The 27,048-nt window shown below is 45.7% G+C and overlaps 1 protein-coding gene across 2 annotated transcripts; it reads right to left on the reverse strand.

Annotated features, from left to right (window-relative positions):
• Positions 1-509: 509 nt before the first annotated feature.
• TRIB2 (tribbles pseudokinase 2) lies at positions 510-22,062 on the reverse strand (the record flags this gene model as incomplete). 2 transcript variants are annotated; one of them, XM_080936663.1, is made up of 4 exons in its annotated part: positions 510-2,827; positions 16,135-16,427; positions 21,193-21,448; positions 21,823-22,062. In XM_080936663.1, 2 exons carry the CDS (start codon positions 16,287-16,289, stop codon positions 2,359-2,361), a joined length of 624 nt encoding a protein of 207 aa, XP_080792789.1. In that variant the 3' UTR covers positions 510-2,358. The 2 variants fall into 2 exon arrangements, with proteins under 2 accessions (XP_080792789.1, XP_080792788.1); XM_080936662.1 differs by lacking the exon at positions 21,823-22,062 and having other exon boundaries at positions 21,193-21,462.
• Positions 22,063-27,048: the final 4,986 nt, after the last annotated feature.

Here is a 27,048-nt window from a genome sequence, read left to right on the forward strand (position 1 = left end):
TCTTTTTGGATATTTCAAATTGAGTTGTACACAGACAATCACATGGGAAATGGTACTAAGCTGTAGAGTAACACAGATAATTCTGGCATGACTGTTGTACCCTCTGAGAACCTCTGGGCTCTGACATCACAGGCAGTCAAAAGGCTAGAGATTAAATAGATGTATGGACCAGATGTATGGACCAGCACTCATGCTTCTACCACCTGTGGGTTGCTTCATCTTTGACAAGACATTTACTTGCCTGTCTGAGGAAACAACTAAACTGTAATTGGAACATGATTTATCCGTTTTAGGAGTGATATGGTGGGTAATTGTGAGCTGCCACATTTACATTGACCAGAATGTGTCCCAGTTTGGAGAGGTAAGCTGGCTCTGTTGAATGCTTGTTAGACTGGAAAGAGTGCATGCATAGACAAATGGTTGATTTCTTGTTTGGCATGTGATAGCCACAAACATACTGGCAAAAAAAATTTTTCTAGATCCCAGACGTTTAGTTAAATACGCACAATTTTATTGATTGAAGAGATTAGGACAAAACATTAAACCAAATACAGGACAAAGCACCAGAGGCCGTTAGTCCCCATCATGCATGTTACCAATCTTTCCTCCCACCCAGCACTTTAAAAACAGGGGAGGGGGAAGATAAAAGGTCCTTCTTGCCACAGCACCATCTTCTGAATGTAAAAACCCTCTCTCTGTATCTTCCATTATCAAAATAGAATCAAGGGTAAATCCATGGCAGCTTTATCTCCTGATTATCAGTGGGGAAGCTGCCCTCCTGGGGACAGGGGCTCCAGTGGAGTAGGCGTGAAGCATCCAAGAGTCTGCACACACATGCCACATACTAGAGTGAAGCACAGATTCAAGTAACATTTACATACTAGAGTCCACGTGTTACCTACCCAAAAACAGGACCATTTCACAAAACATATGCAGGCAGTAAAACCCAAACGACTGAGGTACTGGGAACACAAATATTTATGCCAAAAGAGTTCAGTATCATACAGCAATAGAAAAGCCAGAGTACAAAAGAAAAACATTTTGCCACTCGAAATCAAATAAGGCTATCTATTGAAAGCCAAATGAAAGGTTATTCAAGGGACAGAAATACTCAAAACAGGGGAACAAAATTATAAATGTTAAACTACAGCATGTAACATGTCATCCCGTTGACCCGTAATTGAAGTACTGGCTTAATACATCACAATGTGACATTTTCCTTAATAAATACAAGGTGCGTATTGGGACAGAGAGCTGTTTGTATGTATATCATCCTGGCTTTTGGCTTATTGCCCATTTACTCTTTCTGTTCAAACCAGAGGGCCCTTCCAGGCCCAAAGGATCATTCTTAGCAAAGAAAAGGATAGCTGCCCTGTATGTTATACACATGGGACAACCTGTCTCATTTTACTAGTTTCCCATAAAGCAAAAACAAAACGTTGAGATCAGCATCATCAAAATGATCTGACTCCAGAAGGCGCCTGCCCTCTGGGACCCCCTCACTGTATTTGGAGCAGAGAGCAATGTCTACTGATATGAACCCTCTTCCTTCAAAAGGACAAAAACCAGAAAGGAGTTGGATTTTTCTCTTTTCTTCTTCCCCTGGACTGTGATAATACATCTGGAAGTTTGACTTCACATAATTTCCTACTACAAAAATCAGCTGAAACAAAACAGAAATGTCTGTGAAGGAACAGATCCCTCCTCCCTCTTCAGGGAGTGAAGCTTTAATATGTCACTTCCTAACCAGAACAGGAAATTGTTTATTTAGAAGAAATGAATGGGAAAGTGCAAATGAGAGACGACAACTGGAACTTTCGTTTTCTTTTAGTTTAGCACCCAGGTTTCAGGTCAGTCTGTGTGCACCGAATTATTATTATTTTTTATGTGAATCCTTTTAATTATTACATAGGTGGTTGGCCTGTTCAAAAATAAATCCTCAATCAATTGTCCCTTCCCTGAATCATAACAAGACGTTAAATGCTAACAGTGCAATGCCAAGGTATGTGTTTGAGGCAGAGAGTTTCAATTCTATCGAGATCTGCAACTATTTCTGAACAAAATGAAAAGTGGGGTAGACCAGATAGCCCTACTAATAAAGGGGACTCTCAGGTTACCCTTGGGAAGAGAAGATTAGGGGAGGGGCTCCTGTCCTTCTGAACTCAACCCCCATCCCACTTGTCTTGTCCCCATGCTATGTGTTCCATCAGCTCCTAGAACATATTCCTTCTCTGAACCAAGAAATATGTAAATATGAGTGTCCATCTTGCTTCTCAGCCAGGCCACCTGTGTCCCAGAACTCCTTTCTGGGGCTCTCTTTTGCTCCTGGTACCTGCTATGTGTCCCTGGGCCTTGAGTTCAGTTAAAGAAAGGGTCCAAGTTCTCCTCCATGTTGACATCTGGCACCAGCTGGTCACACGCCTCTTTAGCACCAAATCCTGAATTCGAGACACTAAAATCTGTAGAAAACCAAGGATGGTCCAGAATTTCCTGCGAGGTCAGCCGCTCTGAGGGCTCCCGTCGCAGGATGCTTCGGATGAGGCACTTGGCCTTGGGAGACAGAGTTTCTGGAATGTTGAATTGGCCCCTGCGGATCTTACTGAAGAGGGAACTAGGCTCAATGTCATGGAAAGGGTAACGCCCCACCAACATGGTGTACAGCATTACCCCCAGGCTCCACACGTCTGCTGCCTTGCCCGAATAACTGCCGCTGGTGTTCAAGATCTCTGGGCTGACATACGCTGGGCAGCCATGCTTGTCAGAGAGAGAGTCATCATCACCCCGGAGAATGTACGCATCTTCCAAACTCTCCAGCTTGACACGAGTCCTATAAGAAAGAGACAAAGACAGAAGCTCCTAAGGATGAGAGAAACACATCTATCCCATCAGTATATCATGGTTGCTGATGTTTGTTCATCCATCCATCTATTGATCTATCCATCCATCCATCCATCCATCCATCCATCCATCCATCCATCCATCCATCTATCATCCATCCATCCATGTAAGAAGTTGGATGTCACTCATAATGTAGAATACTGAATCTGGGGATTTGAGTAATTTTCTTGAAGCCTTTTATCTGGGAAGTGGACAAGAATTTCTTACTTTGCCTTCTGGTTCTTTAACTGTGCCCACCACTTTTCTTTAGGACACAGACAGAGGCAGGGAGAATGTAGGTTCAAGTGATCTCCACAACCTACTCATCTAAGCCTGGCATCCAAATATCAACTCTATCTTCATTTCCAGATATTCACCTGACCTGATTTGTCTGTCTCACTCCCAAAGCCTGGGGTCCTTCACCTGGCACCTATCACTAACTACAGGTGCATGAGTCACATGTGACTGTCTGCCTGAGTAGATGAGTGTGACAATAGCAGTGTGACCCCAATTCTTCTCAAACTACTTATCCCTCCACATACACAATTCAATGGCTTTTCAAAGACTCAGCAACTTATCTATACAAATATGCAAAGCCTAGATGTGCTGGAAGAGATGGAGAAGTGCTTGTGAAATTCTGCAGCCTTAACATCCAGCTTACTCCATTAACATGACACAACCCATGGCATCATCCTTGGATGTGAAATAAAGATATACACAGTGAAAACAAAGAATCTGGAAAATAAGATGACTTCTTAGATCAATCCTCTTAGTGCAAAACAAACTGCCACCAGGCATGACAGTACACGCCTGAAATCATAGCACTTGGAAGGCAGAGGAAAAGATCAGGAGTTCTAGGTCAACATGTGATTTCCTTTGCCATTCGCTGAGCCATCTTCTACAATTCTACCCCATGCCTGTTTCTAAATGCTCCTGTAACTAATGGTCAACAAATCTAGGAAGGCTCTAGCTGTGTTAATCTGGAATTGAACTGATTAAAATCAAATCTTTCTTTCTCCAGCTTATTTCTCTTAATAGAAGGTGGCAGGTGGCAGTGACCCACCCACCAGCCTCACCAGATGTTCCAAAATGCCCAGAGAAGAGACTATGAACCCAGAGGGAGGGAAAAGATCCTGAGTCACAGACACAAAGGTCCTCTCAACAGCTCCTTCCACCTCTAGCTTCCTTGACTTGGCAGCAGGACAGTTGCTACTGCTATGCACTGTAATTCTGGATGTAATCCCTACCTACCTATGTGTGAATGGCTACCAGTTCAGGAGATAAAGTTCAAATCTTGGAGACAGAGGGCTCAAATTGGGGTTTATCAGGTTCAGATTCTCATTACAAACTCCTGTCCTGGGTCATTCACATGGAGGCCAGTGTCCTTGTCCTGTCTGATGATTGATGCCAGGTCTGTGTCCCTACCTTCCAAGCATAATCTGTCTGTGTTGCACTCTTCTGATTGCTTCAAAGGCAATGTCTTGCTCAGTCCCTCTGGGAAGCTCTGCCGATAATGTCCCCTGTTTAGAACGACCTTCTGCTTATGTACAGTTCACTATGAGTAGGCCTCTGCCTAAAGGAGTACCATGAAGTGGGCTTTGCCTGTGTGTACTGCCCAAAGCTTCCCTACAGCTCCTCTCAGCCTTTGCGATGTTGCTCACAACTATCTACATGGACCAGTATTCAGAACACATAAATCACTGGGTGGTCATTTTGAATGAGTCCTGGCTTCCTTACCTCCAGGAGCTTGTAGAAGCATAACACAGTCACTCTGAAATCAGAGGGAAAGCCCTGCTATCTGTTGCTGTCATGGCTTACATGCCTGGGTCCACTGCTGGCACCAAGTGGCTTATGTAAATGATACAGACAGCTCTGCTGTAAAGAAACAGTAGCCCCTGTTTTATCTAACTAGAATTATGTAGAAATCACGACAGGTCCATAAAGCAGGCATGTGATGGGGGAAGGGGAGATGGACAGGATCTCAGGGAATGAATTCCTCTCTCCTCCTTCTCAGGAGACAGCCTCTCACCTCAGTACACTTTATGTTAAACTAAATCTTTACACTTGTAGTCTGGTCCCTGTTTATCTCTTGCACATTATCACAGTACATTCTGATTTTTTTTTACTCCTACCCCCACATTCAAAGTTCCCTGACCCCTCATCTTGGAGACCTGTGTATGACCACATGATTAGAACTTTAGACTGTGGCCAGGACTGCCCTCTTGTCCATTAACACTCCCCCAAGTAAAGTTCCCCTCTCTATCCCCCACTTCAAGACAAAAACTCAGAAACTATGCAGATGCTTAATGGAAGAGAATAAAGTTACTAAAACCACTTGTCCGATGCTGCGTCTGGGCTGCCCCTGGCCAATCTACAGAGAACTACAGCCTCCTCCCCTTTGGCAGCCATTCTCAACCTGTGTGTCACATCCCCATTGGCAAACCTTTACCCTCCAAATATTTACATTACAATTCATAACAGTAGCACAGTTACAGTTATGAAGTAGTGGTAAAAATAAATTTATGATTGTGGGCATCACCACAACACGAAGAGGGGTTATAGCATTAAGAAGGTCGAGAACCACTATTTTAGGGTTGCATTAGGCAAGGTTAGAGGATGCAGTGGGGAGCAGCTGGCTCTCTCCGGCTCAGTGTGTGCTGAAGCCAGGGAGCTCTCTTAGGAATCAGAGCAACCCAGATAGCAAAGTACATAGCGAAGTCAGCTTCAAGTTCAAGTTCATCCTTTAAAAATCACTAAGTGTGAATGTCAAAGATCATATACATCCCTAATGCAAGCCATAAGTCTATGTATCTGTTTTCTTTATATTTGTGTGTGTGTGTGTGTGTGTGTGTGTGTGTGTGTGTGTGTGTGTGTGTGTGTACCCAGAGTCCTAGCCCCAGAGGCCTATTCAGTCATATGGTAGCTGGGTGCTCACTCTTCCCACGGAGCCAGTTCAGCCTCTGACACTCAGAAGGCTCCATCCAGAGGGGCACAGCCGACTTCTACTTCCTTCCATGCAGCCCCAGAGGCTCTCCCTGACCTTGCTCTTCCCCGGGACATCCTTGGCTTGTTTATATCACTCCTAACAAGGGTAGAGGCAAGTGTTCTGGATTCTATCTTTAAACACTGATCTTCCGGGATGTTCTCCATGTGCTGGGACAGAAGGAAGTGAGACAGGAGACTTGGGCTCCTGCCCCAGCGCCTGAGGTCCTGTTGTGCAACCACAGGAGCTACCCAGGGCCTCTAAGCCTGACCTCCTATCTCCTCTCAAGAATGGAGCTGTCTCTGCTTCTTTTCCCAGGACTGAGCACAGGGAAGGGACCTTTGCAGACAGAGATCCGAGTGGACATGAATGAACAGGTTTCTTCTGAAGTCTCCTACACAGTCTGGGGAATGACGAATTTCCCTGGCAAAGGAGTTGATTTCCATAAAAATCCAACAAGAGCATCTGTGGACCTGGTGATTCAAATAGCCCACTAATCATTCAGGCATTTAAAAGATGTTCAGGAGCATTCACTGTGATTGAGCTCCCAAACTAGGCACTAGAGATATGTCCTTGACAGGTTAAGGCCACAACCATCCCCTCTGTTTCGCTAAAGGATTAAATAAAGTAACTCAAGACGGGATATCCCAGAGATCCCAGTGTGGCAAACTACGTGGTGGAAAACTATACAGATCCAAGTGTTACACGGAGACTCGGGCTCTCAACCCTGGAGCTCAGTGCTGAGAGTTTCAGGCAGAGGAGCAAGTGTAAATGCAAGCCTGGGCAGGTGGAAGCAGAGGAGATGCTGTGGCCACACTCTCTATGGGGACCCTTGCTTAGTGTATGCTCAGCCCTGCCTCTGAGATACTCAGGATGCCCATTATTAGGGTGGAGGAGTTAGGGATAATTTAAGAGGAAGACATATTTATGAACAGGACATGGTGAGCAGGGGGAGAAGACAAGTACAATGGGAACTCAATAACTATAAATTGCAAGAGAGGCAGAAGCCTAGGACAGGCTACATTAGACCAAGGAAGCTAGATCTCCCCGGGCACACTTCTGTCTGTCTCTAGCATGATGAGGTCACAAGCTACCTTGCTTTAGACCTCACAGATAAACAAGGCTCACAAGAGGGCAGCCTGTGTACTCAGTGATAAGCAGCCCAGTGCCAGGCCTGTATTATCATAGCCCAGGGCCAAGTAGAGAAGCCAGGACTAGCAGGATTCGATTCTTCTCCCAGCCCCCCCCCCCAAATACCAGGTCCCTTCACCCATCCCCAGCACAAGCACCCAAAGATCTTCTAACTACCAAATCTAGTTGGCAATGTAACCCAACGCTCCCGTGAAACATGATCAAATAACTAATATGAAAGGGGTTTTTCTAGCTTCTATATTTCTAATTATTCTGCAGCTGTCAGTCTGCAATGCTTGCAAGCTCCAGGACACCCTCACAATCACAATGCAAGGATTTGCAAAGCAGCAGTACCTGTACACTGCAGACTAGAATAGTCAGACACTGGGGCTGAACAGTGTCTACCTTTTTGTGTCTCATAACAAAAATGAAAGATGAGGATTAGGCTGTGCATGCTTCCTGTCAAGTAAGGCAAACAGAGGCACAGAGAATTAAATACTCTAAGCTACACACACACCCAAGCTAACTGAAAAAAGCCAACTCTGAATGTATGTTGTGAAGATTCTAATGTCACTGTCCCCTGCAAGTACACCTAGTACCATAATCAAAAAATAGAGGTGCCGAAGAAGTTTGCAAAGACATAGTGTTAAGCCATGGCTCTTTCAGTTCCAGATTTATTAAGTACCTGATTTATTAACATACAAACCTATGCCACTGAGTTAACTATGTACCGTATATAGTTCATGGTGTAGATAGAGATGAAGAAATGGAATGACCCACATACTTACTAGATGAAAGGGGCTAAGGTACCAAAAGCCGAGGAAAGTTGCAACTTGGCAAGTAAAAGCAAAGATGGTACTCAAAAAAATTTTCTTTATTCTCTAATACAATGCCCTACCACTAACATCTAAAAGAATGAAAGGAAGAGAGAGAGAGAGAGAGAGAGAGAGAGAGAGAGAGAGAGAGAAAGAGAGAGAGAGAACCCAGCCCCCAACAGCAAACCATGTTTTGCTTTTAAACCCTTAAGCCTCACCCTGAGCTCCTGGCAGGAAGAGGAGAGGACAGGGTGGAACGGGGTGGGGTTCAGCCAGGAGTTCAGCAAAGTAGGCCTGACAGGGACAGGAAATCCGGTTGCAGGAGCTTGTTCAGAGATGCAGAAGAGGTCAGAGAAGGTTGTCAGCCTCAGGGTCCAGGCAGATGAAGAGCCAAGAAGGAAGGATTGGCTGCAGCCAGACTGGTCTCACTCTGTTCCTGAAAGTGTCCCACAGTATTCAGGTCCCACTACAGTGAGTCACAGAAGGTGCCCGGGAAAGAACCACCCAGCACTGCAGGGAGCATAGCTCAGACTCTGCAGCCCTACCAGACCTGGCCAGCCTGCTACATCACACTACATAATCCTTTACTTAATCTCCTTTCATGTATGTACAGATTTTTCCAGTAATCAACGGCAAGACATTTCTGCTCCAGGGCCAGCATCGGTGATTGTCCTGTCTGGAAAAGCTCATGAGTGAGTAGGAATGGCAGCTGGCACAGAGTCAAGAAAACCCTCCATGGTGCAAGACAGATATCAAAGGGAGCTAAGCTACGGTATCTTGTACCAGCACACAACCCGGAACTGGTTGTTTGCACATATTGGATGCACAAGGCAATTGGAGAGACCCTTGCAGCTGAGAAAGGTAGGGGACCTGTCAAGACACAGCTGGGATGAAGAAGCCACCTGAGTAACACACCGACTGCAATGGAGCCTCCGGCATTGTGGGCACACCTCTGACTCACTCACGGAGGCCACTGGATCCACAGGGGAAGCCATTCCACCTGGAGTGTCATTCTACTGCTTGGAAGATTCCACAAAAACCACAGCTTGCAGCCCTCAGGGCTTCATGACTCTTGTCACCATGGAAACAGACAGGGAAACCCGAGCCAGAGCACAAAGCCACACTGATTCCCCATTCACCACTTGCTTCCTGCACTTAGAAGTGGCTCCTGAAGGATCTGTTCCACCCCAGAGCAATCGATTGATTCACATCTCCGGAAAGCGTCTCCTGGATGCATGCTTGTGAGCCTGTCCCTTGGTGTTGCCTTTGTACCGCTCAGGCTGGGTCTCTACCTGAAAGTCCCCCTCTAAGCCTTGGGCACTCCCTGGGCCAGAGGAAGACACTTCACCTGGCAGGCAGCCCAATACCCAGGGATCGCTACAGAAGGCTTAGCACAAAACCAACAAGTTCGGGGAACCAAAAAGTCTGGTCATGCTCTTGGCTTTAGAACTGACATGTCTCAGATGTGGAGAGAACAGTTTCCAGGATCTCTATCCCTGGTTGTCTTCCTTGTACACTCCAACCATTCAAACATGGTTCCAGTAGTTGGCCTAGAAAAAACCCATCAGTGGGTTTCAGGTCTAGGACACGATCAGGGAATATAACCTTGGCCTTAGCCACCTGTCACTCTCAGTACTGGTTCTCTAGATGAGTCCCACCCTCCCCAACAGCTCCCTACCCCCAAGGTGGCTCTTTCTTCCACACTTCTGCTGCTGAAAAGGGAACTACCTATCTCACCATCCTTCCCATTATGGGCTTTCTTATACTGATGCTTGCCCCACCAACATCTAGTACTACAGGCAGACAGAATAAGTCCTTAATAAATATTTGCAAGGACATATGATTTCAGGATCTAAGCTCCTCTTCCTCCAAACCTAGCATTCTTATGTAGAATCCTTAAAGAATACTTAAGAGCTGTGTCTGGAGCCCAGAGAAACTCCAAGCAGACTGGACCCTTCAATCGGCTAGAGAAACCCCCAAAAGGGTTGAGAAAAATCACATTTGAAAAATGTTTCTATCCACCTCCTTCTACCTCTGATTCAACACAGATAGGGATTTTTTTTTCTTCTCATATGAGGGACTATTGATAAATCCATTCACCAGCTGACACTCATAACATACTTAAAATGATAAGTCCTTATCATACAGTGTTGTGAAAGAAACTGAAGTCAGCCACAGCAGGACTGACTGTGGTTTGGGTTAATTGCTGGTACCATCTGTAAATGTCAAAATATTTTGGAGATCTGAGCTTTGGGTAGACATTAGGAGCTGGCTCCACTAAGTGGACACCTGTCTAACTGTGCCACAAAATTCTTTCTAGGGAGCTGGGTTCAAGAGGCAGGATCTTATACATAAGACTTGGAGGATGGTACCTAAAGCTGCCCCCGTGTTTCACAGCGTAGAGTTTATAGCTACCTTCCCTGGCTTCAAAGTTTGCAGAAACCTGACTAAAAAATAATGGGCCTCAACTTCTTGTAAATGTACAAAGTCTATGCTAAATGGCTTTAAGTACCATTAATTCAAATGTGGGCAGTGTAAGATGGTTTGGTGGCTAAAGGCGCTTTCTGTCAAGTCTGATGAACTGAGTTCAATCCCTAGAACCTGTATGGTATAAGGAGAGAACTGACTCCTAACAATTGTCCTCTGACCTCAGCATTCATGTTCCTGAGTGCATACATATGTGCACTTGCATGCATGTATACACACACGCTCAGTAAATAAACACAAATAAATATAGAAACTAAATAGAAGTGAGTTTATTTAAGCACAGTAGTTAGGATAGTCATTCTGATCCATGTGGATCTTATTAAAACAAGACACCGGCCTCACTCGCATGATAGTCTCCAGCATCTAGAAGTGTCGAGCACATAACTGGTGTTTACCAAGCATTCCTTGAATGAACTAATGAATCTCCAAGTTTCAGATTTATAAAATTCAATGTCATTAGACAGTAGCTGGAAGCAGGGATGGCAGTGGTAGCTTTAAGGTCAGCCAGTGCAAAAGGCTCAGTGCTGGGGCTTTACATACACCATCCCTAATTAATTACAGGGAAGACATCATGCTGTCATGGCAGTGCATGCCTCTGACTTCAGTACTAAGGAGACAGAGGCACAAAGAGCCTTGCACGTTTGAGGCAAGCCAAGACTATATAGACCACACAGTCAGACCCTATTGAGAAAAGTGTGTGTGTGTGGGGGGGGGGTGGTCAGAGTGCAGGAAAGTTAGTTCAAAATTTAAGATCACCGACTATTTTTGCAGAGGACCCAATTCAGTTTCTAACACATACTCGGGTAGCTCACAACCACTTGTAACTCTCTTTCCATGGTATCCAATACCCTCTCCTGACATTGATGGATACCCAAGGCATGGCAAAAACACATACAGATGTACACACATACACACACACATACACACACACACACACACACACACAGAGAGAGAGAGAGAGAGAGAGAGAGAGAGAGAGAGAGAAATAAAAATAAAAACAAGACTTATGAAAAATAAGAGGAGGCTGAGATCACAGGACAAATTGAAAGAATCAAGCCTCTCTCACCACTGTGCCATCTTTGTACTGTGCTAGGGCGTCAGACTCTCCCATCAGCTGAAGGACTGAATCTAGCACAGCAGTGCATTCTACCAACGCATAGCTGGGAGTCAGGCTGCGTCTAGGGAAAGAGCCCTGGGAAGACTGGCCAATTCTCACTGGGATGAACAAAGCCCTTCCTAAATGGAATTACAGTCTGCTGAAACAAGGTCTTAAATAAGCCTTCCTGAGGCAGAAATCAATAAACCAAGACAGCAGCAATGGGTTAATTTCTCACTCAATGTGCAACTTTGAAAATAGCTCTCTTTGAAAGGTGTCTCCATGGGGATCCATACGTTTTCTGGGCTCCCGTTCTAGGCAACGACCTAGATTTCAATGACTCCTATTTATCCTTGTCTCTCTCATCCTGTCATTAGAATCCAATCTGAGCTGTTCCTACCCAAAAACGGAGATTCTCATTTACTCAACAAACAGCAATGCCTGCCATGTTCTGGAGGCCATGAATGAGATGCCACTTCTGTCTCCAGGAAGCTCACTAGTCCAGCAGGAACAATGGCAGAGCAGCAGAGGACAGCTTCCTAAGGGGTATTTAGGTCAGACCATGAAAATAGAGTAGGAAGGGCAGAGAAGACGGCTCAGTCCTTAAAGTGTTTGCTGAGCAAGCTTGAGAATCTGGGTTCTGAAAAACCTCAGTTTGGGGTGCACTTATAATTCCAGTGCTGGGAAAGTGGAGACAGGCAGATCCTGGGATAACTGCCAAGTCATCCTAGCCTACTTATTGAACCTGGGGTCCCAGTGAGAGAGCCTCTCTCAAAAAACCAGATGGACAGCTTCTGGCTTCTGAAAAGTAGCATCCAAAGCTGACCTTTGGCCTCCACAGGCACATATATACATATACATATATGCACACACACACACACACACACACACACGGACACTTAGCCATCCTAGAGAGCTTTTTTAGGAGTATATTGGAAAGACAACTTTGCTCAAGAGTTGGCATAGGCCCAAGAACACATAATTGGTCTACCCCTAAATATGAGCATTTCCTGGAAGCATTGTCTCATCAAAGCTGAGAGAGAGAGAGAGAGAGAGAGAGAGAGAGAGAGAGAGAGAGAGAGAGAGAGAGGGAGGGAGGGAGGGAGGGAGGAAGGAAGGGAAAAGGAGGAGGAGGAGGAGGAAGAAGAGGGGAGAGAGAGGGAGGGAGGACTTTCCTAAAATGGAGTGCCTACAAGTTGCAAAACTATATAGAGATATTAGTGAAAGAAAAGCTGAGCCTGTTCTCTGGGGCTCTGGTGCCTGCCCTGAATCCTTTATTAGACAGAGCAACCTCAGTGGAGGTGGGAACAACCTGGAGATCTAAAGGAAGAGCCAACACAGGCAGCAGTACCTCATAGAGATGGCCTTGACCTCTGCAGTGGGGGAGGGAGGAAAGCTTTCCCCAACAAAGAGGTGCAAGCTGCACTTCTTACACAAAATCCACCAGGACCCCCTCCCCAGACACAGAGTGTCTACAGATCTCAGAACCTAGTAAGAAGATAGGCTTTCTCACAGCAGCTGAAACGAAAGCAAGCACCTCAAGAGATAAAGATCTCTGGACCAGAGCAGCAGCATGTAAAGAGGCGAGTTTCTGAGTTCACATGGGACATTTCTGTGCTAAGAGATGTAAACATTGATCTGAGACTAGGGGCTGGATCCTGGAGGTGGCAAGAAGACTTGTCCCAGGAGAAGAAACTAGCAGGACAAAACCCAGCAAAGGTCACTGACAGGATAAGATTCCACCACTTTTCATAGCAGAATATTGGTGCAAAGATATAAAAGGGGGGGGGGGGCAGCTGTGGAAGAAGCCGAGGCCAACAGTTATCACCTTCCTAGTCTATTTATACTGGCGGCCATCTGGGTGGACAGGTTAGGTGTGTGGTCAATGTAAAATTTCTTAATAAGTGAAACAGCATGGGCTGGAACCCAGGCAGTCACTCTGGCTTACTTCTAAGCTCTGGCCTTACTCAGAGGCCTAGAGGAAATATAGAGGGTTCCTAGCTCTATGGCTCCACAGTCAAGTAGGTCCCACAATACACAGGGAAAGGAAGGCCAGAGTTACAGGAGAGCTCCTGTGGCAATAAGGGTAAATGCTCTGCCTTCTATCAGATCTGGGAGAAGTCATGCTGGGTTCTACAGGATTGAGGGTGCAAAGGGTTCATTGAACTTTGTTTGCCTCAGGCAAATTTAATGAAGGCTTAGAATTTGTTTCTTCAAACTGAGTCTTCAGGGTGAACACAGAGGAGGGGTTCTTCCCTGAAGAATATCGCCCCCTCCCCAGTCTGGGTGGAATCAACTTTACACTAGAAGAAACTATTGTGGCTGCTAAACAGAGTGACTTCATCATTTGTGAGCCCACTAAGGATTCTGGACTCTTTGTGCATAAAGACACTGTTTTGTTTTCTTTTTTTCCCTCAAAGTCTTCAAGTACAGCTCTGCATGCAGGTCATGCTATCACCTCACTGAATGCTAATCACCTTCCAGGGAAGCTATGCTTGCGTCAGTCTTGAGTGAGGAGGTTACAGCTTACAAACATTTACAGAGACTGGAGATCGGAACCTAGAACCTAAATCAAAGCCAAGGGGAATTAGAGGAAGCCAAGCCATTGATGATGACAATACCACAGCAGTAGGCACACTGGCCACACACACACACACACACACACACACACACACACACAGTGAGAGAGAGAATCTTCCCATTCCCATTTTTACAAAGAATTAAGTAGGCTGACCTACGGCTGTTTTGCAAGTCAGTAAACACTGCCTTTTACTTTTCCAGGTGAATGGATGGTAAAGGGAATGTCTTTGGCCAATCTATATTCATCTTCATAACGAGAACACTCAAAGAAAAACAGCTATGCATGTGAAAACTGAAAATGGGTGGAGGGCATTCATGGTAAAGCCATGACAGCAAAAGGTTGAGAGATGGCAGCAGCCCAAGGTCATAACAATTATTAAAGACAACAGCATAAGGACCATGTCCCTGTGTCTAAGTTCCAAGGGCTGGAGTATCTGAGCTGAAGAAGGAAAAAGTACGCATCGCACACATTCTTATCTTAGGAGAGCCTGATTTTCCACTTTGCTTTTAAAAATGAAACCATCTAATCAAAGACCAGGACATTAGCTGCTAGAGCTGTTAGTGTCCACCAGCCCTACCCCCATGAATAAAAATAAGCAAAGGAACCAACCTTCATAGGCACAGAAAGCCCAGAAGCTTTCTTCATGCTGTATACACATCTGGATTACAAACACCCATGAAATTATTACATTTGGCTTAAGTAACAACAGGCCCTTTTCCTTTGCTAAGCCCCAAGTGCTTGCCAGACATTAAGTCTCCAATTAGTTCAAACCATGGAGGAAAAAATAGGTATACAGATAGATGAAGAAAGAGAAATAGAGACAGAGACGAGGGGGGAGGGGGAAAGAGACAGAAAGACAGAGAGAGACAGAGACAGAGAGAGACAGACAGAGACAGAGAGAGACAGAGGGACAAAAAAGTACAATTCACTAGCTCCAGCTCATGAGGGAGGGGACAATGAATTTCTGTAAACAACAGTGTGAAAATATCACAGCCCACTGAGCTGGATGTCAAAGGAAATAGAAAGCAGAAAGGTCTGCTCCCCAAGGTCTGTGTGATTTACAGAAAGTACGAAAGAAATGTCAGCAGGGTGAGGGGTTGAAGGAAGTGGACCAGACTGCCATCAGATGGTCCTAGCTGACAGCCTTGAGACTTTCCTGCCCTCTTTTCCAGTACAGAATAACCAAGGTCAAGGCTTGAAGCTCGAGGGACTCAGGCATGTGGCATCTCTTAAACAATTCTTGGGGCACTATTCCGGGGGCTTTTGTCTTGTGGATCATCCCAACAGGGCACAAGGAACCAGTGAGTGATAAGGACTAAAGACATTGCCTATGTGCCTCTAAGAACCTACATTCTTAAAAGGAAGTTTTAAGGTGAAGGGAAAGATGGACTTCAGCCAGGTTGGCTAAATGGAACCTTCTAAGTTAACAGGGCATCCATGAATGAAGCCCAGATTCTTGAGTCTGAAACAGATATTTCTTGAGATAACCAGGCATTCTTGGTGCCTGAACTCGCACCAGCAGCTCCTGACCTGGCAAGCAAGCCCTTCCCAGGCTGCCATGCGTCTCTCTCGTTAAAACCTTTCTTGGTTTGAGAAGATCTAGTGAGAACTGGCAATCCCCATTCCCCACATCACACAGGACCCAGGACTCCTCTAGCTGTGTGACAGGTCTGGGGACTATCTACTTCTGATACTCACTTGCAAGCCTGTGGTTCACACCTACCACATGCCTAGGAAACAGCTACTGAGAGAGTGAAAGAGTTACAAACAATGTTCTCCAGGGAGTCAGTGTTCTGACAGCATGAAGCCTTCATCAAACTGTCTTTGTTGACTTTGAAACTGCCCCACTGGTTTGCAGCTTCCTTCAGAATTCTTCATACAAACCACACACTTTCAGCAGGTGACACACTGCCCTATTCCCCCTGCCTTTGAATGTCTCATGACAGCAGTGATGGTTCCTTGTTTGCCAAGGGGATTGGGACACCACAATACTCTCTCTTCGTTTTGCTTGCCTTAACTGTAACCTGGACAACAGGCATCAGAACAAGCTCCCTACAGATGCAGATGCAGACACCTACAAACACACACACACACACACACACACACACACACACACACTCACACACTCACACGCTTACACCTGCATGGGCTGAGCCCCACTTACCTCTCTTCGTCTTTGAAGATAAATTTCCGCAGTTTGAGGTCACGCAGCACTAGCCCCCCATCATGGCAGTGGGCCACAGCCGAGGCAATCTGGTAGAACAGTCGGGCTGCCTCCTCCTCCCTCAGCTTCTTGCAAGTTCGGACAAAGGAATGCATGTCCCCATAGCTTCGCTCAAAGAACACATAGGCTTTGGTCTCTCCCAGGAGGATTTCTGTGATTTGGTTGATGTTACTATGGGCAGACAGGCAGAAGCAGGGGGCCAGGGACTCTTGGTAGCAGCTGATCTCAAACACCTAGAATTAAATCGACAAGACCACAGTCAGAGGTGCCTCCGATGACCCAAGTGCAGAATGCTGAATTCTCGCAGTCTCATGTTTTAGCATGGCATAAAAAATATGAACCTTAGACCCCCACATACCGGTTCTGGCTGCTACCAGCTGTGTAGTATAGTGCAGGGGAAAAAACAAAAAACAAAAGCAAACAAACAATAACATGTCTTGACTCCTCTGAACCTCTGAATCTTAAATGATATAGTGTGTGTGTGTGTGTGTGTGTATGTGTGTCCTGTCCTTATCTTGCCAGAGTTGATCTCACAAGCCTCACACACAATTTTTTTTAATGTGGATGCTTTTTAAATTCAGATGTTCATGCTTGCATGAAGCTATTTACTGTTTGAACTATTACTTAAGCCCAAATATTACTATTCTTCCCTATAGTTACATATTTATTTTTAAAAATAGATACAGAAAAAAAACTAAGTGATACCAGGAAAAAGACAAACATCTCTTTACTTTTAAAAAAAATGCCCGGAAAATGTACATGAATGAACAGTTAATTCTTTAATATCAAGCCTTTCCCCCATAGTTCTCTGTGTGTGATATATTCATTTTACGGATGTACAAACTGAGGCACAGAAAATAAATGTAAACTCCTGCCCCCAGTGGCAGCTCTAGGATTTCCACAGGGCCTTCTCTGTAGAGAGCCAGGCTGGCTTCCCTCTTCCCTCCAGATATCTAACTCAATGAATCAATTATGCAATGATTCTCTATGAATCAGAGTTAGCCTGTGAAATGCCACCTCACTGTCGCTTAAAAAGAAAAATGCACCATCAATACCTTCTGAACAAACCTAAGAAATGAACGCAACAGAGAGATTTTAAGGATGGGAAGGGAGCTTTTCATTCACTTCAAAGCCTACATTACTCAGATATACCAGCACCTAGGGTTGGAATGGGCTTTCCCTTGCTCGGGAGGAGAATGTGCAAGGAGGAGCTATTTGGAAGTGGTTTGGGATGAATGAGGGGGGTTTTATTTAAAAGCAGGCCTAGCAAAAACGTTCTAGCTATCTTCTGTGTATCAGTGAGCTCTTGTCCCTGGGTCCCTTTGACACCCTCATCATCAGTATTTGGAGTGTGGTGGGAGAGGAGGAAAATATCCTGCCTAGGGGCTGCTTATCACTCCGGCTGGACCACCATTCATCTGAATAGGATGGATGAAGTGCACAAAGAACCTCCCTCTTTGTATAATAAACACCCTGACCTAGACACCACATCCTCTTGTGGGTCACGATCTAACCTCTGTCTCTTTCCTAACAAGGCCCGGTGTGATGCACATGTTACCCTAGAATCCTTCTGAGGGACTTCCTGGGCCTTCTGTAGCCCATTTAAAGAACACAGGCTGCAATATAAAATTCCAAGAGTTAAGTAACAGAGCATAGGAAAAAAAAAAACCTGTGAGTCAAACAGGGACAATAAGCCCCTCACGGAGGCTGGTGCTAACTGGGGCTGAGGAAGCAAAGTCAACAGTAAGGCTGTGAATGAGCCATAATGAGGTATCTGAAGAAAGTGGCACAGCTGTAGCCACTACACCCTCGAATTTAAGAATGAATGCTTCAGCCTCCCCGGAGACCACAAATCACACCCTGATACTGTCAAATGATGACCTCAGAGCAGTGACCTCAGTGGCCCGCTCAATTAGGAACCTGAAATGCTTGAGTCAACCTTAGCATACAGGCTGCAGGCCACAGAATCAATGGGGGAAGCCTCAGCAATTTCATCATGAAACACACACACACACACACACACACACACACACACACACACACACACACACCATAGTGGCTAATGTCAACAAACTGCATTATGTAACAAGCATAATTTGTTCTGAAGCATCAGGCTGTGGGTTCTGTCGCCAGGGCCTACCGTTCTGATTATTTATAATACACTTCCTGTTTCCAGTTGCCTTTTTAAAAAATAAAATAAAATAACCTTTTGCTCAGCACAGTTAGCCTGTTCTCCCACAGCACAGCTGAAAAGCTGAATGAACAGAAGATTCAATGAAAGCAGCAAAAAAAAAAAAAAAAAAAAAAAAAAAAAATTCATGGCAGCTTCTCAGTGTGACCATACCCTTTTCAGGAGAACACAAAATGGTGGACAGAAAATGAAAAACTAAAAGACTTGCTTACATTTTCCTAAACAGGAAGGAGCCAAACTTTTATTAGTGGCTATAACAGACATTTATAGGCTTGGACTGGTATTGAAACCATCACTCTCAAGTGCAAAAATCAAGCCCTGGGCCTGAATGCCAGCTCCTTTTAAATGTTTAATTGGAAGCCTTGGTTATATAATGTGACAGTTCAGATAAGGCCCTACGATTAGGCCACATTCATCGTGTCTGAAAAGAAAAAAGTACCCATTCTGCCAAGATAGTAATTATGTCATTCTGCACAGTAGCTACAAGAATTTTTGTGAAAACAGCTACAGACCCCCTAAAGACTCTTCCATACTTTGGCTAACTAAAGTAGGCACGTGGAGGCAATAATCAGGCTTATGTCCCTGGAAGCTCTTCCCTGCACTCCTCCCCCACCACAAAGGGCGTCCTACAGAATACTCTAATGAATCCTACGCAATAAACACAGCCTTTCTGATCCATCTCCTTGTGTACCTTGTATTACATGAACATGAAGCTAGGGAACAATAACCCCATGATAAGACATCAGAAGGAGGTAGATTCCGTGTGGAGATTTCTGAGTCCTGTAGCAAGCTAAAGAACCCACAGTGTGCATATTGGTGCAGTTCATAGCGTCACCCCCCCATAGAACTCTACTCAACATCTTACACACAGTTATGCTTGCAGAAGTCATCCACATCACCTCAGGGAAGGAGGCAGGAGAACAGAAGCTGTGGAGTCGTAAAGGGATGACCTCTGTCAAACAGAACAATGATACTGCACTTAAACCCACTGGCAATAGCACTGTAATTGGTGGGGAGCTGATTCAATCTTTGAAATAACTAAACCAACAGATTAAGTACAGTTTGGGGCCAGGGAGCAAGTCTGCAAATGACACTGTAAGGTCAACCTAGACTAAAATATGTCCTGAAGGATCAGAAAGAAAGAACAGAGGCCAGAGACAACCCTAGTTCTAAACAAAGAACGAAGAGCAAGATGCTCTTGCAGAATTTGGGCACAGACAGTTTTTAACTTAAAATCATCTCTAGCCTTTAGGGAGAAATATATTAAAATGCTGTACTGAAGTTGGGCAAAAGGAGGGGGATGTTCCCTGCCAATGATGGTGCATATTTCATAGAAGAATGACAGCTCAGTAGAATTCATTCATTTCAAAGGATGACTGTTCTATTGTGCAGTGTGCAGGGCTCCAATCAGGCTCTGAGTTGCCTACTAAATTTAATGCTTTAGCTGAGCATAGTTGCCCTTGATTACAGTAACTTGGAGAAAGATGCAAAATTCCCAACACTTAGTACATGCAAACAGCAATATTTAAAGAGTCTTTGATTTCCTCTAAATTCGGAAATAAATAATCTCAGAACTGCGTGGAGACCTTCGCCCACCCAATTTTTGCAAGGAAGCGCTCCAACTCAGCACGAAATAAGGTGATTTCACAAAGCAGCCAGTGATTAATTGAGGACAGTGTAATACAGTATTTGGGGCACAGATGTTCAAAGTGCCCATTTCAAAGACAGCAGGTCCCACTTCTGCCTCAATGAATAAATAAACAAACAAACAAATAAATAAAACCAGAAGAGCCTAAATTTAAGTAGAAATGTATTCTTGACATCTAATTCTGGTAACTCTTGCTCTCCACAGCAGTAGGAAACTGACTGTCATCAAATATTTTGTTACTATCCCTCCTAGGTCCTCTTGTGGTACTTGGTGAGCGCACACAAAGACACACAGACACAGGAGACATAGACCAGTTACTGTTCAGGGTCAAAGACAGAAAGGAAATTGAAGTGTCCTTCTTAGTACTAGCACTGGGGGCTCCAAAGGGCAGTCTCTAAAGAGGCAGAGGTGGCCTTGTGGGTGTTGGGGGAGCAACAGTGGGGGTGTGCAGTCAGGGAGTCTGAAAACACGAAGAAACCTAGACAAAAAGACCCAAAGGATTCCTTGTTCACTCTAAGGTGCTCAAGGGGCGAATTTCCATCCCAGTCTTCCTTTCCAGCCTCCAGGAAGAAGAAAGAGCTTTAAAACTCCCTTTACCCGCTAGAGCCTTGGGCTCAGCCAGAGGGGACACTTTTTGGGTCTCTTTTTAAAAGCCACCTTTGGAACAAAGGTTTAACACCTGCAGGCTGCTAAGAACAATGGCTACAAAAGAAACCGAAGGAGCTGCGTCTGAAAACCAACCGGGGATTCCCTACTCCTAGCAGGGAGGGGAGGGGGATCGACCTAGAGAGAGAAATGCCCTGGCAAAGGGAATCAGCCCCCTGCACCGAGCTCTACCAGCCTGCTAGGGCACGCGTGTCCGTGCCCCGGTTCAGATTCCCCACCCTCCCTCCCCGGATCTCCCCAAAACGCCCCCGCTGCAGCCCGCCCCATTGTCTGAAACGGTCTGAAAACTTCGCAACTAGTCGAACGTGGACACACAAATAAACCCGTTTAAGGAGGCCACGCATAATGATCCCAGGAATCTTTCGCCCCTGGACTTGAGAGCATTGCGACCTCCCGCACCGTCCCGGTCCCTGGCAAAGGACCCAGGATGATTTTTTTTTTTTTTTAATTTTATACAAAAGACAAAACGCAAAAGCAAAGCTGGGCTGATTACCTTGCACACCAGCTCCTCTCCGCTGTGCAGATGCACAGCGCGGAAAACGTGGTCTCCCTCCAGAGGCTCCAACAGTAAGTATTTCCCGATGCAGGAAACGCAATGCGACAAGTTCGGAGTCTCGGGCGGGCTCGGAGAGCCAAGGTTCGGGCTGAAACTCTGGCTGGGCTCTGCGGACCTTATAGACGACAGCTCTTCGAAATCCTGGGTTTTGTTCCGCGATCTCCCATATCTCGTTATTGTGATAGGGGTAGACCTGTGTATGTTCATGGGTGTGGGGATCGCACACAACAAAACCAACAAACCAAAAAAAAAAAAAAAAAAAAAAAAAAAAAAAAAAAAAGAAGAAGAAGAAGAAGAAGAAAGAAAGAAAGAAAGAAAGAAAGAAAGAAAGAAAGAAAGAAAAGAAAAGAAAGAAAAACCTGCTGGAGAAATGGATGAGCCGCGGGTGCAGGCGCCTCGATGCCACCGACTTAAAAGGATCAAAAAGGGAGGGGACCCGTCTGGGGCTCCGTGGAGGAAGAGTTAAGAACTAGCCCCCCCAAGAAGGGCGCCACAGGGTTGGTCCCCGGCTGAGAGCCCCGCTCCCGGGGGTGCTCGCTCGGCGGAAAGCTCGGGTCCTTTTGTTACCCAGAAGCCGCCAGCGCAGTGCAGAACCGCACTTTGGATTCAGTGGGTCTCTGTTCGCAGCGTGGGTCTGGACGAGTGAGCGTGCGGAGCTGCAGCGCCGGGCTCCGGAGCGATCCCCAGCAGAGGATCCGCAGACCGGGCGGTGGAGCCCTGCGTGGAGTTTGTGCAGTCTTCAGGGAGCGTGCGGCGCCGGCTCGCCCTCCACGCGTTAGAAACCAAACAAAAAGAAAAAGGAAATAAGCACGGGTCTACCGGCTCACGCCGCGCGGCAGCCAGTATCCGCGCTGCACCCCCCTTTTTTTGGTGGAAAGGGTGGGGGGCGTGGAAGGGGGTGCTAGAGAGGGCAGTTACCTAAGTCTTAACTGTAGATGGCGTCTGAGGCTTTTCCAAAAAAAAAAAAAAAAATCGCAGAGCTCACTCTCAAAAAAAAAAAAAAAAAAAAAAAAAAAAAAAAAAAAAAAAAGAAAAGAAAGAAAGAAAAGAGAAGAAAAGAAAAAAGAAAAATAGCAAAAGAGCATTTAACTTGGGGCGGTCAGCAGTGGCAACAAAAGATTGCAAAAGCTGAGTAGGTAGTGCGGAGTAGGGCAGGCACAGGTACCGCGACAAAGCCCAAAGCTGAGCCCGCGCGGTCAGCACTACTAGCTCTTGCTGTCGCCGCTCACGTCCCAGATCCTCCTCCGATGAAGCAAGAAGTGCGGGCGGTGACCTGGTGGGATCAGCGGCTGGAGCTTTCCGGGGGTCCTGCAGGAACTGGCAGCAGATGCTCCCCGGGCTCTGTTAACCCGCGGCGTTCCTTTTTCCGCTGCACAAGTGGGTCTTGAGCCTTGGAACAATTTGCAAACCACTCTTGTCTCCTGATGCCTTGCGACCAAACTGCACGGCGGGGTTTGTTCCGGAGGAAAAATAAAAATCGACGGCTTGTCTTCTTTTTTTCTTTCTTCCTTTCTTTCTTTTTCTTTCTTTCTTTCTTTTTTTTTCCTTGCCACCCAGAAGTAGGAGAGGACCGTGTATTTAAAAATTAAAGGGGATGGCCACGGCGCCCTAGGCCAATCCCGGCGCTCAGCACGCCCGCATCCCCGGGCGAGGCGGTATTAATAGTTACTTACGTGGCCGGGGATCTCGGAGCGAGCCCGGCTGTGTGTGCGCGTGTGTGTGCGCGCGCGCCTCGCTCGCTCGCTCGCGCTCGGTCTCCCCATTCAATGTCACCGACACATTTCCACTGAGCCCCCGCCCTCTTCTCCGGCCCCGCCCCACCCAGTGCCCGGCCCCTGTCATTGAGCCGGGAGCCCATCAATCAGCGGCGCCGCTGCCAGTGCGCGCGCGGCTCCCCAGCGCCCGCCGGCGGCCAGGGCTGCCGCCGCCACTCCTGCAGCGCCCCCACTGGGGGCGCCGGCCTCGCCCCTGGATGGCTGGGCCAGGCGCGAGGTAAACACAGCTTTTATATCCTTCCGCAGTCCAAGGGCTCTGGGCTTTCCTAGCTTGCTGCTCGCGCTGCAGAGCTTGAGATACTGGGCTGTGTGTCTACCACCATCGCCACGCAACACCGGCTGGCTCAGGTCAACTTTGGGACTTAGATCCTCTTCCCTGAGATTTTCTGCAGAAAGCTTCACGAAAACCGCTCCTTCCCCGCCCTACCCGCCGTTGCGATGTGAACCTGAGCAAGCAGCTTCCCTCGGTTTTTAAAAGAATGAATGATTCTTGCAGCCCACAGTCTCTAGAATTAGTTTTATTCTTTCTCTCCAGTTGCTTCTCATTTCAACAGAAGTACATTGTGAGCTTGTAGTTGGTGTCACCACCCCGCCCCCCACCTCTCAGTTATAGGATTGGGGTACTTTCGGCCTCTTTTGACTTAAGGACGAGGTCTCTGGGGGGCTCGGGGACACACACCTTTGCACTCATACCTCGAGCAAGTGATGCTGGCTCCCAGCCAAGGAGCCAGGCTTCTCCAGTCTTGTCATCTCAGTATGAGGGCCAGGAACACATTCAATACTGGGTTCAACTGAAGGCTGCACTTTAACCCGGCTTATTCTTAACTTCCTGGGAAGGTTCCGGACTATTGGCTTGAGCAGACCCGGGGAAAGTTCAGACCACAGCTTCAGCCTCTTGGCTTTACAATACATCCTGGTAAGAGAAGCAATGTGGCAAGGGAAGACAGAAAGAGAAAGAGAAGCAACCAAGGTCTGGGGCGAGGCTACTGGGAGTATGCCTAGATTTTACCTGCATAAGGCACCTCCTCCTATGAGGGAGGCCACTCTGTAACAATCTTCCTCACTACCATTTTGAAGAAAAATAGACAACTATTTTTAATTGTAGTTATCTGGGACAATAGTCTCTCTAATGATCAGGAGATCCCTGAGGCTGGCTTCAGAATGGTGAATAGACCTTGCTTGTCCAGCTGGCCTCCCTAGAGAACAGATTTTGAGAAGAAACTAAAATGGCCCGTGTCTTCACAGAGATCTCACCTCTTTCTCCCCACTCATCTGCTTGGAACTCAGCCTTCAAACCCTAAACTGTCCCTCAAGGGGATAAGGGCTTGAGGCTTGAGGGGATTACCATGACCACAGATTAGTGTGCTGTGTGTAGTCTCTGCCCAGTTCAAGAACAGATCCTGGACAATCTCTACAGAGGATCTATGGAGAAAGGTTCCCTGTGGCCTCTATTGGGTAACTATCACAAAATTGTCTCATTAAAAAGCTTGAGAGACCTGTGTTCCAGCATGAGTTTCCATTCTCAGAAGGAGACTTTTTTTCCCCCTCGCCCGGTCTCATCTATGAAATAACAGTCCCACTTACCTCATGTGATCTCTGGAACTGCAGTTGCAGTTCTGGGAAATCTATGAAGAATTATGATAGTGTTTTTCAACCTGTGAGTTGTGACCCCCTTTGGGGTGAAAAAAACCCTTTCAAAGGGGTCGCATATCAGATATTTACATTATATTCATAGCAGAAGCAAAATTACAGTCATGAACTAGCAGTGAAATAATTTTATGTTAGGGGGTCGCCACAACATGAGGAACTGTTAAAGAAGGTAGTAATGGGAAGGTTGAGAATGGCTGGGTTATGACAGGCTCACCCCTATGCGGAAGATCCAAGTGTGTGTAGGATTTGGTTCTTTCCATCCTAGAGCTCAGTCTAGCCCCAGAGAAGGACTAAGAAACACACACACACACACACACACACACACACACGTGGGGGGGGCAATGTGGCCATTACAATATGACACCCCAAGGAAATGTACTTTTCTAGGATTACCGGAAACTTTCCTAAAAATGTGATTGCTCACTCTTATGTGTTCTCTCTTTCTCTCCCCCTCGCCCCCCTCTCTTTCTGTGGCTCTTCTTCTTCCTCTTCCTCTCTCCTCCTTAACCTAGAATAAATCCAAAGAAAATATTTATCGAGACCTACTATGTGCCAGACACTGGATATGGAGAAGATACAGATTTTCTTTCTTTGTGGACGTTGTAACAGTCTTGTGAGTCATGAAATATTACACATAAGAGATTTTTTTTGACCATCTAGGCATGGAAAGAATATTAGGAAGACAAGGGGTAGGACGACCTGGCTTTCTAATGACTTGAACGCTCAGTGTCATCAACTGAACCCCACTGGTCCCGTAAGCTGCGAAGCAATATGTGATGACTCTGGAAAGGGCTGGCTGTGTTGCAGTTGAAGACTACAGTGTTCAAGTAGAGAAAGAGATTCTATACCAAGCTGACTTTCAATCAAGAAGTGTCACGGTTGTATCGAGGTATTAGGAAGACCATACTGGTGCTCATTAGGGAGTTAATAACAGTGGGCATCAAAGAGAAGAGAAAGCACCGTAGCCTTAACACAATGGTTCTTAACCTGCATGTCATGACCCCTTTGGAGGTCTTATATCACTTATCTTGCATATCAGATAGTTACATATGATTCATAACACAGCTATTGTTATGAAGTGGCAACCAAGCTAACTTCATGGCTGGGGATCACAAAAACATGAGGAACCGTATTAAAGGCTCACAGCACTGGGCAAGATGAGAACCACTTCTCTAGCAGATCAAGCAAAGTTTAAGTTTATACAGATGCCTGATGGATCCTGCCCATCACTGACAAGGAGTCCATCTCTTCTCGGGGAGTGATATGGCAGCTGTTCTGTTCCTGTATAAAGCCTTATAATAAAATTATTAAGCACAGGGTAAACTAGACCTGAGCCTTCCCCGCACGTGCGGACTCATGGAAGCAGCTGTGGGAACCTTCACATACCCGATTTCTAGCCACAAGATCTTAGATGATTTTAAAACATTTTAAGCTCAATGTGGAACTATGATCAGAATCTTACCAACACATGAAGTCTAAGAATGGTACATGTACAAACCAAGGAACACAACATCCTATACACAATAGAAACCAATTCCTGTTATTATTAACTGTATGCATTACAGTGGCTGAAGACAGCCATGGAAAACAACTAAACATACAATAATTAATGTAAGTAATAAGCAATAGGCTTACAGTATCAATAAGACATGAGAGTTATTAAGTATGTTTACAGAAAGAGATAAGTATAGTTTATAACAATAGTGAGATGCTGTATAGGAATTAAAACAAGAATTATACATGTAGAATGATATATTTTTCTCTGTTCATTTTGGAGTAAGTCTGCCAAACTCTGTCACCATCCCAGGTTGTGGGCTCCAAGTTATCAAAAATATTATTTTATTCGAAAATGCATTTACTCCTTCCTGGTCTTCGTAGTTCATTAGTATATTTATTCATTCGGCAAATGAGTAGCGGCTGCCAACGGTGTGACGCTCCTCTAAGCAAATCCTGTGTTTATTAAATGAATAAGCATATGCTTAAAAGTACTTATTTGAGTGCTACATCAATTAGAGTAGCTTATAGGGTGTGATCTGCTTGGTCCAACAATGGCTGTCTACCAATGGGAATTCCAAGAATACAGCAATTGTTCAATTCACGAAAGTGGATATTTCGGCTGGTCTTCAGAAAAAGCCAAAATTCTGAAGAAGTAGGCTCTACAGCTAGTGAAGAAATGAACTTGCCAGAGAGCAAGAACAGTTAGGCAAACTCAATGGCTTCCTTCTATGTCGTGTGTGTGTGTGTGTGTGTGTGTGTGTGTGTGTGTGTGTGTGTGTGTGTGTCATAATTATATGTATATAGGTTGTTACCAAAGGTGTGGCCCATATTTGAGGTGGATCTTCCAACCTCAAGAGATCTTTATTTAGTA

Source organism: Micromys minutus (assembly GCF_963924665.1).
Source record: "Micromys minutus genome assembly, chromosome: 1".
Classification (NCBI taxonomy): domain Eukaryota; kingdom Metazoa; phylum Chordata; class Mammalia; order Rodentia; family Muridae; genus Micromys; species Micromys minutus.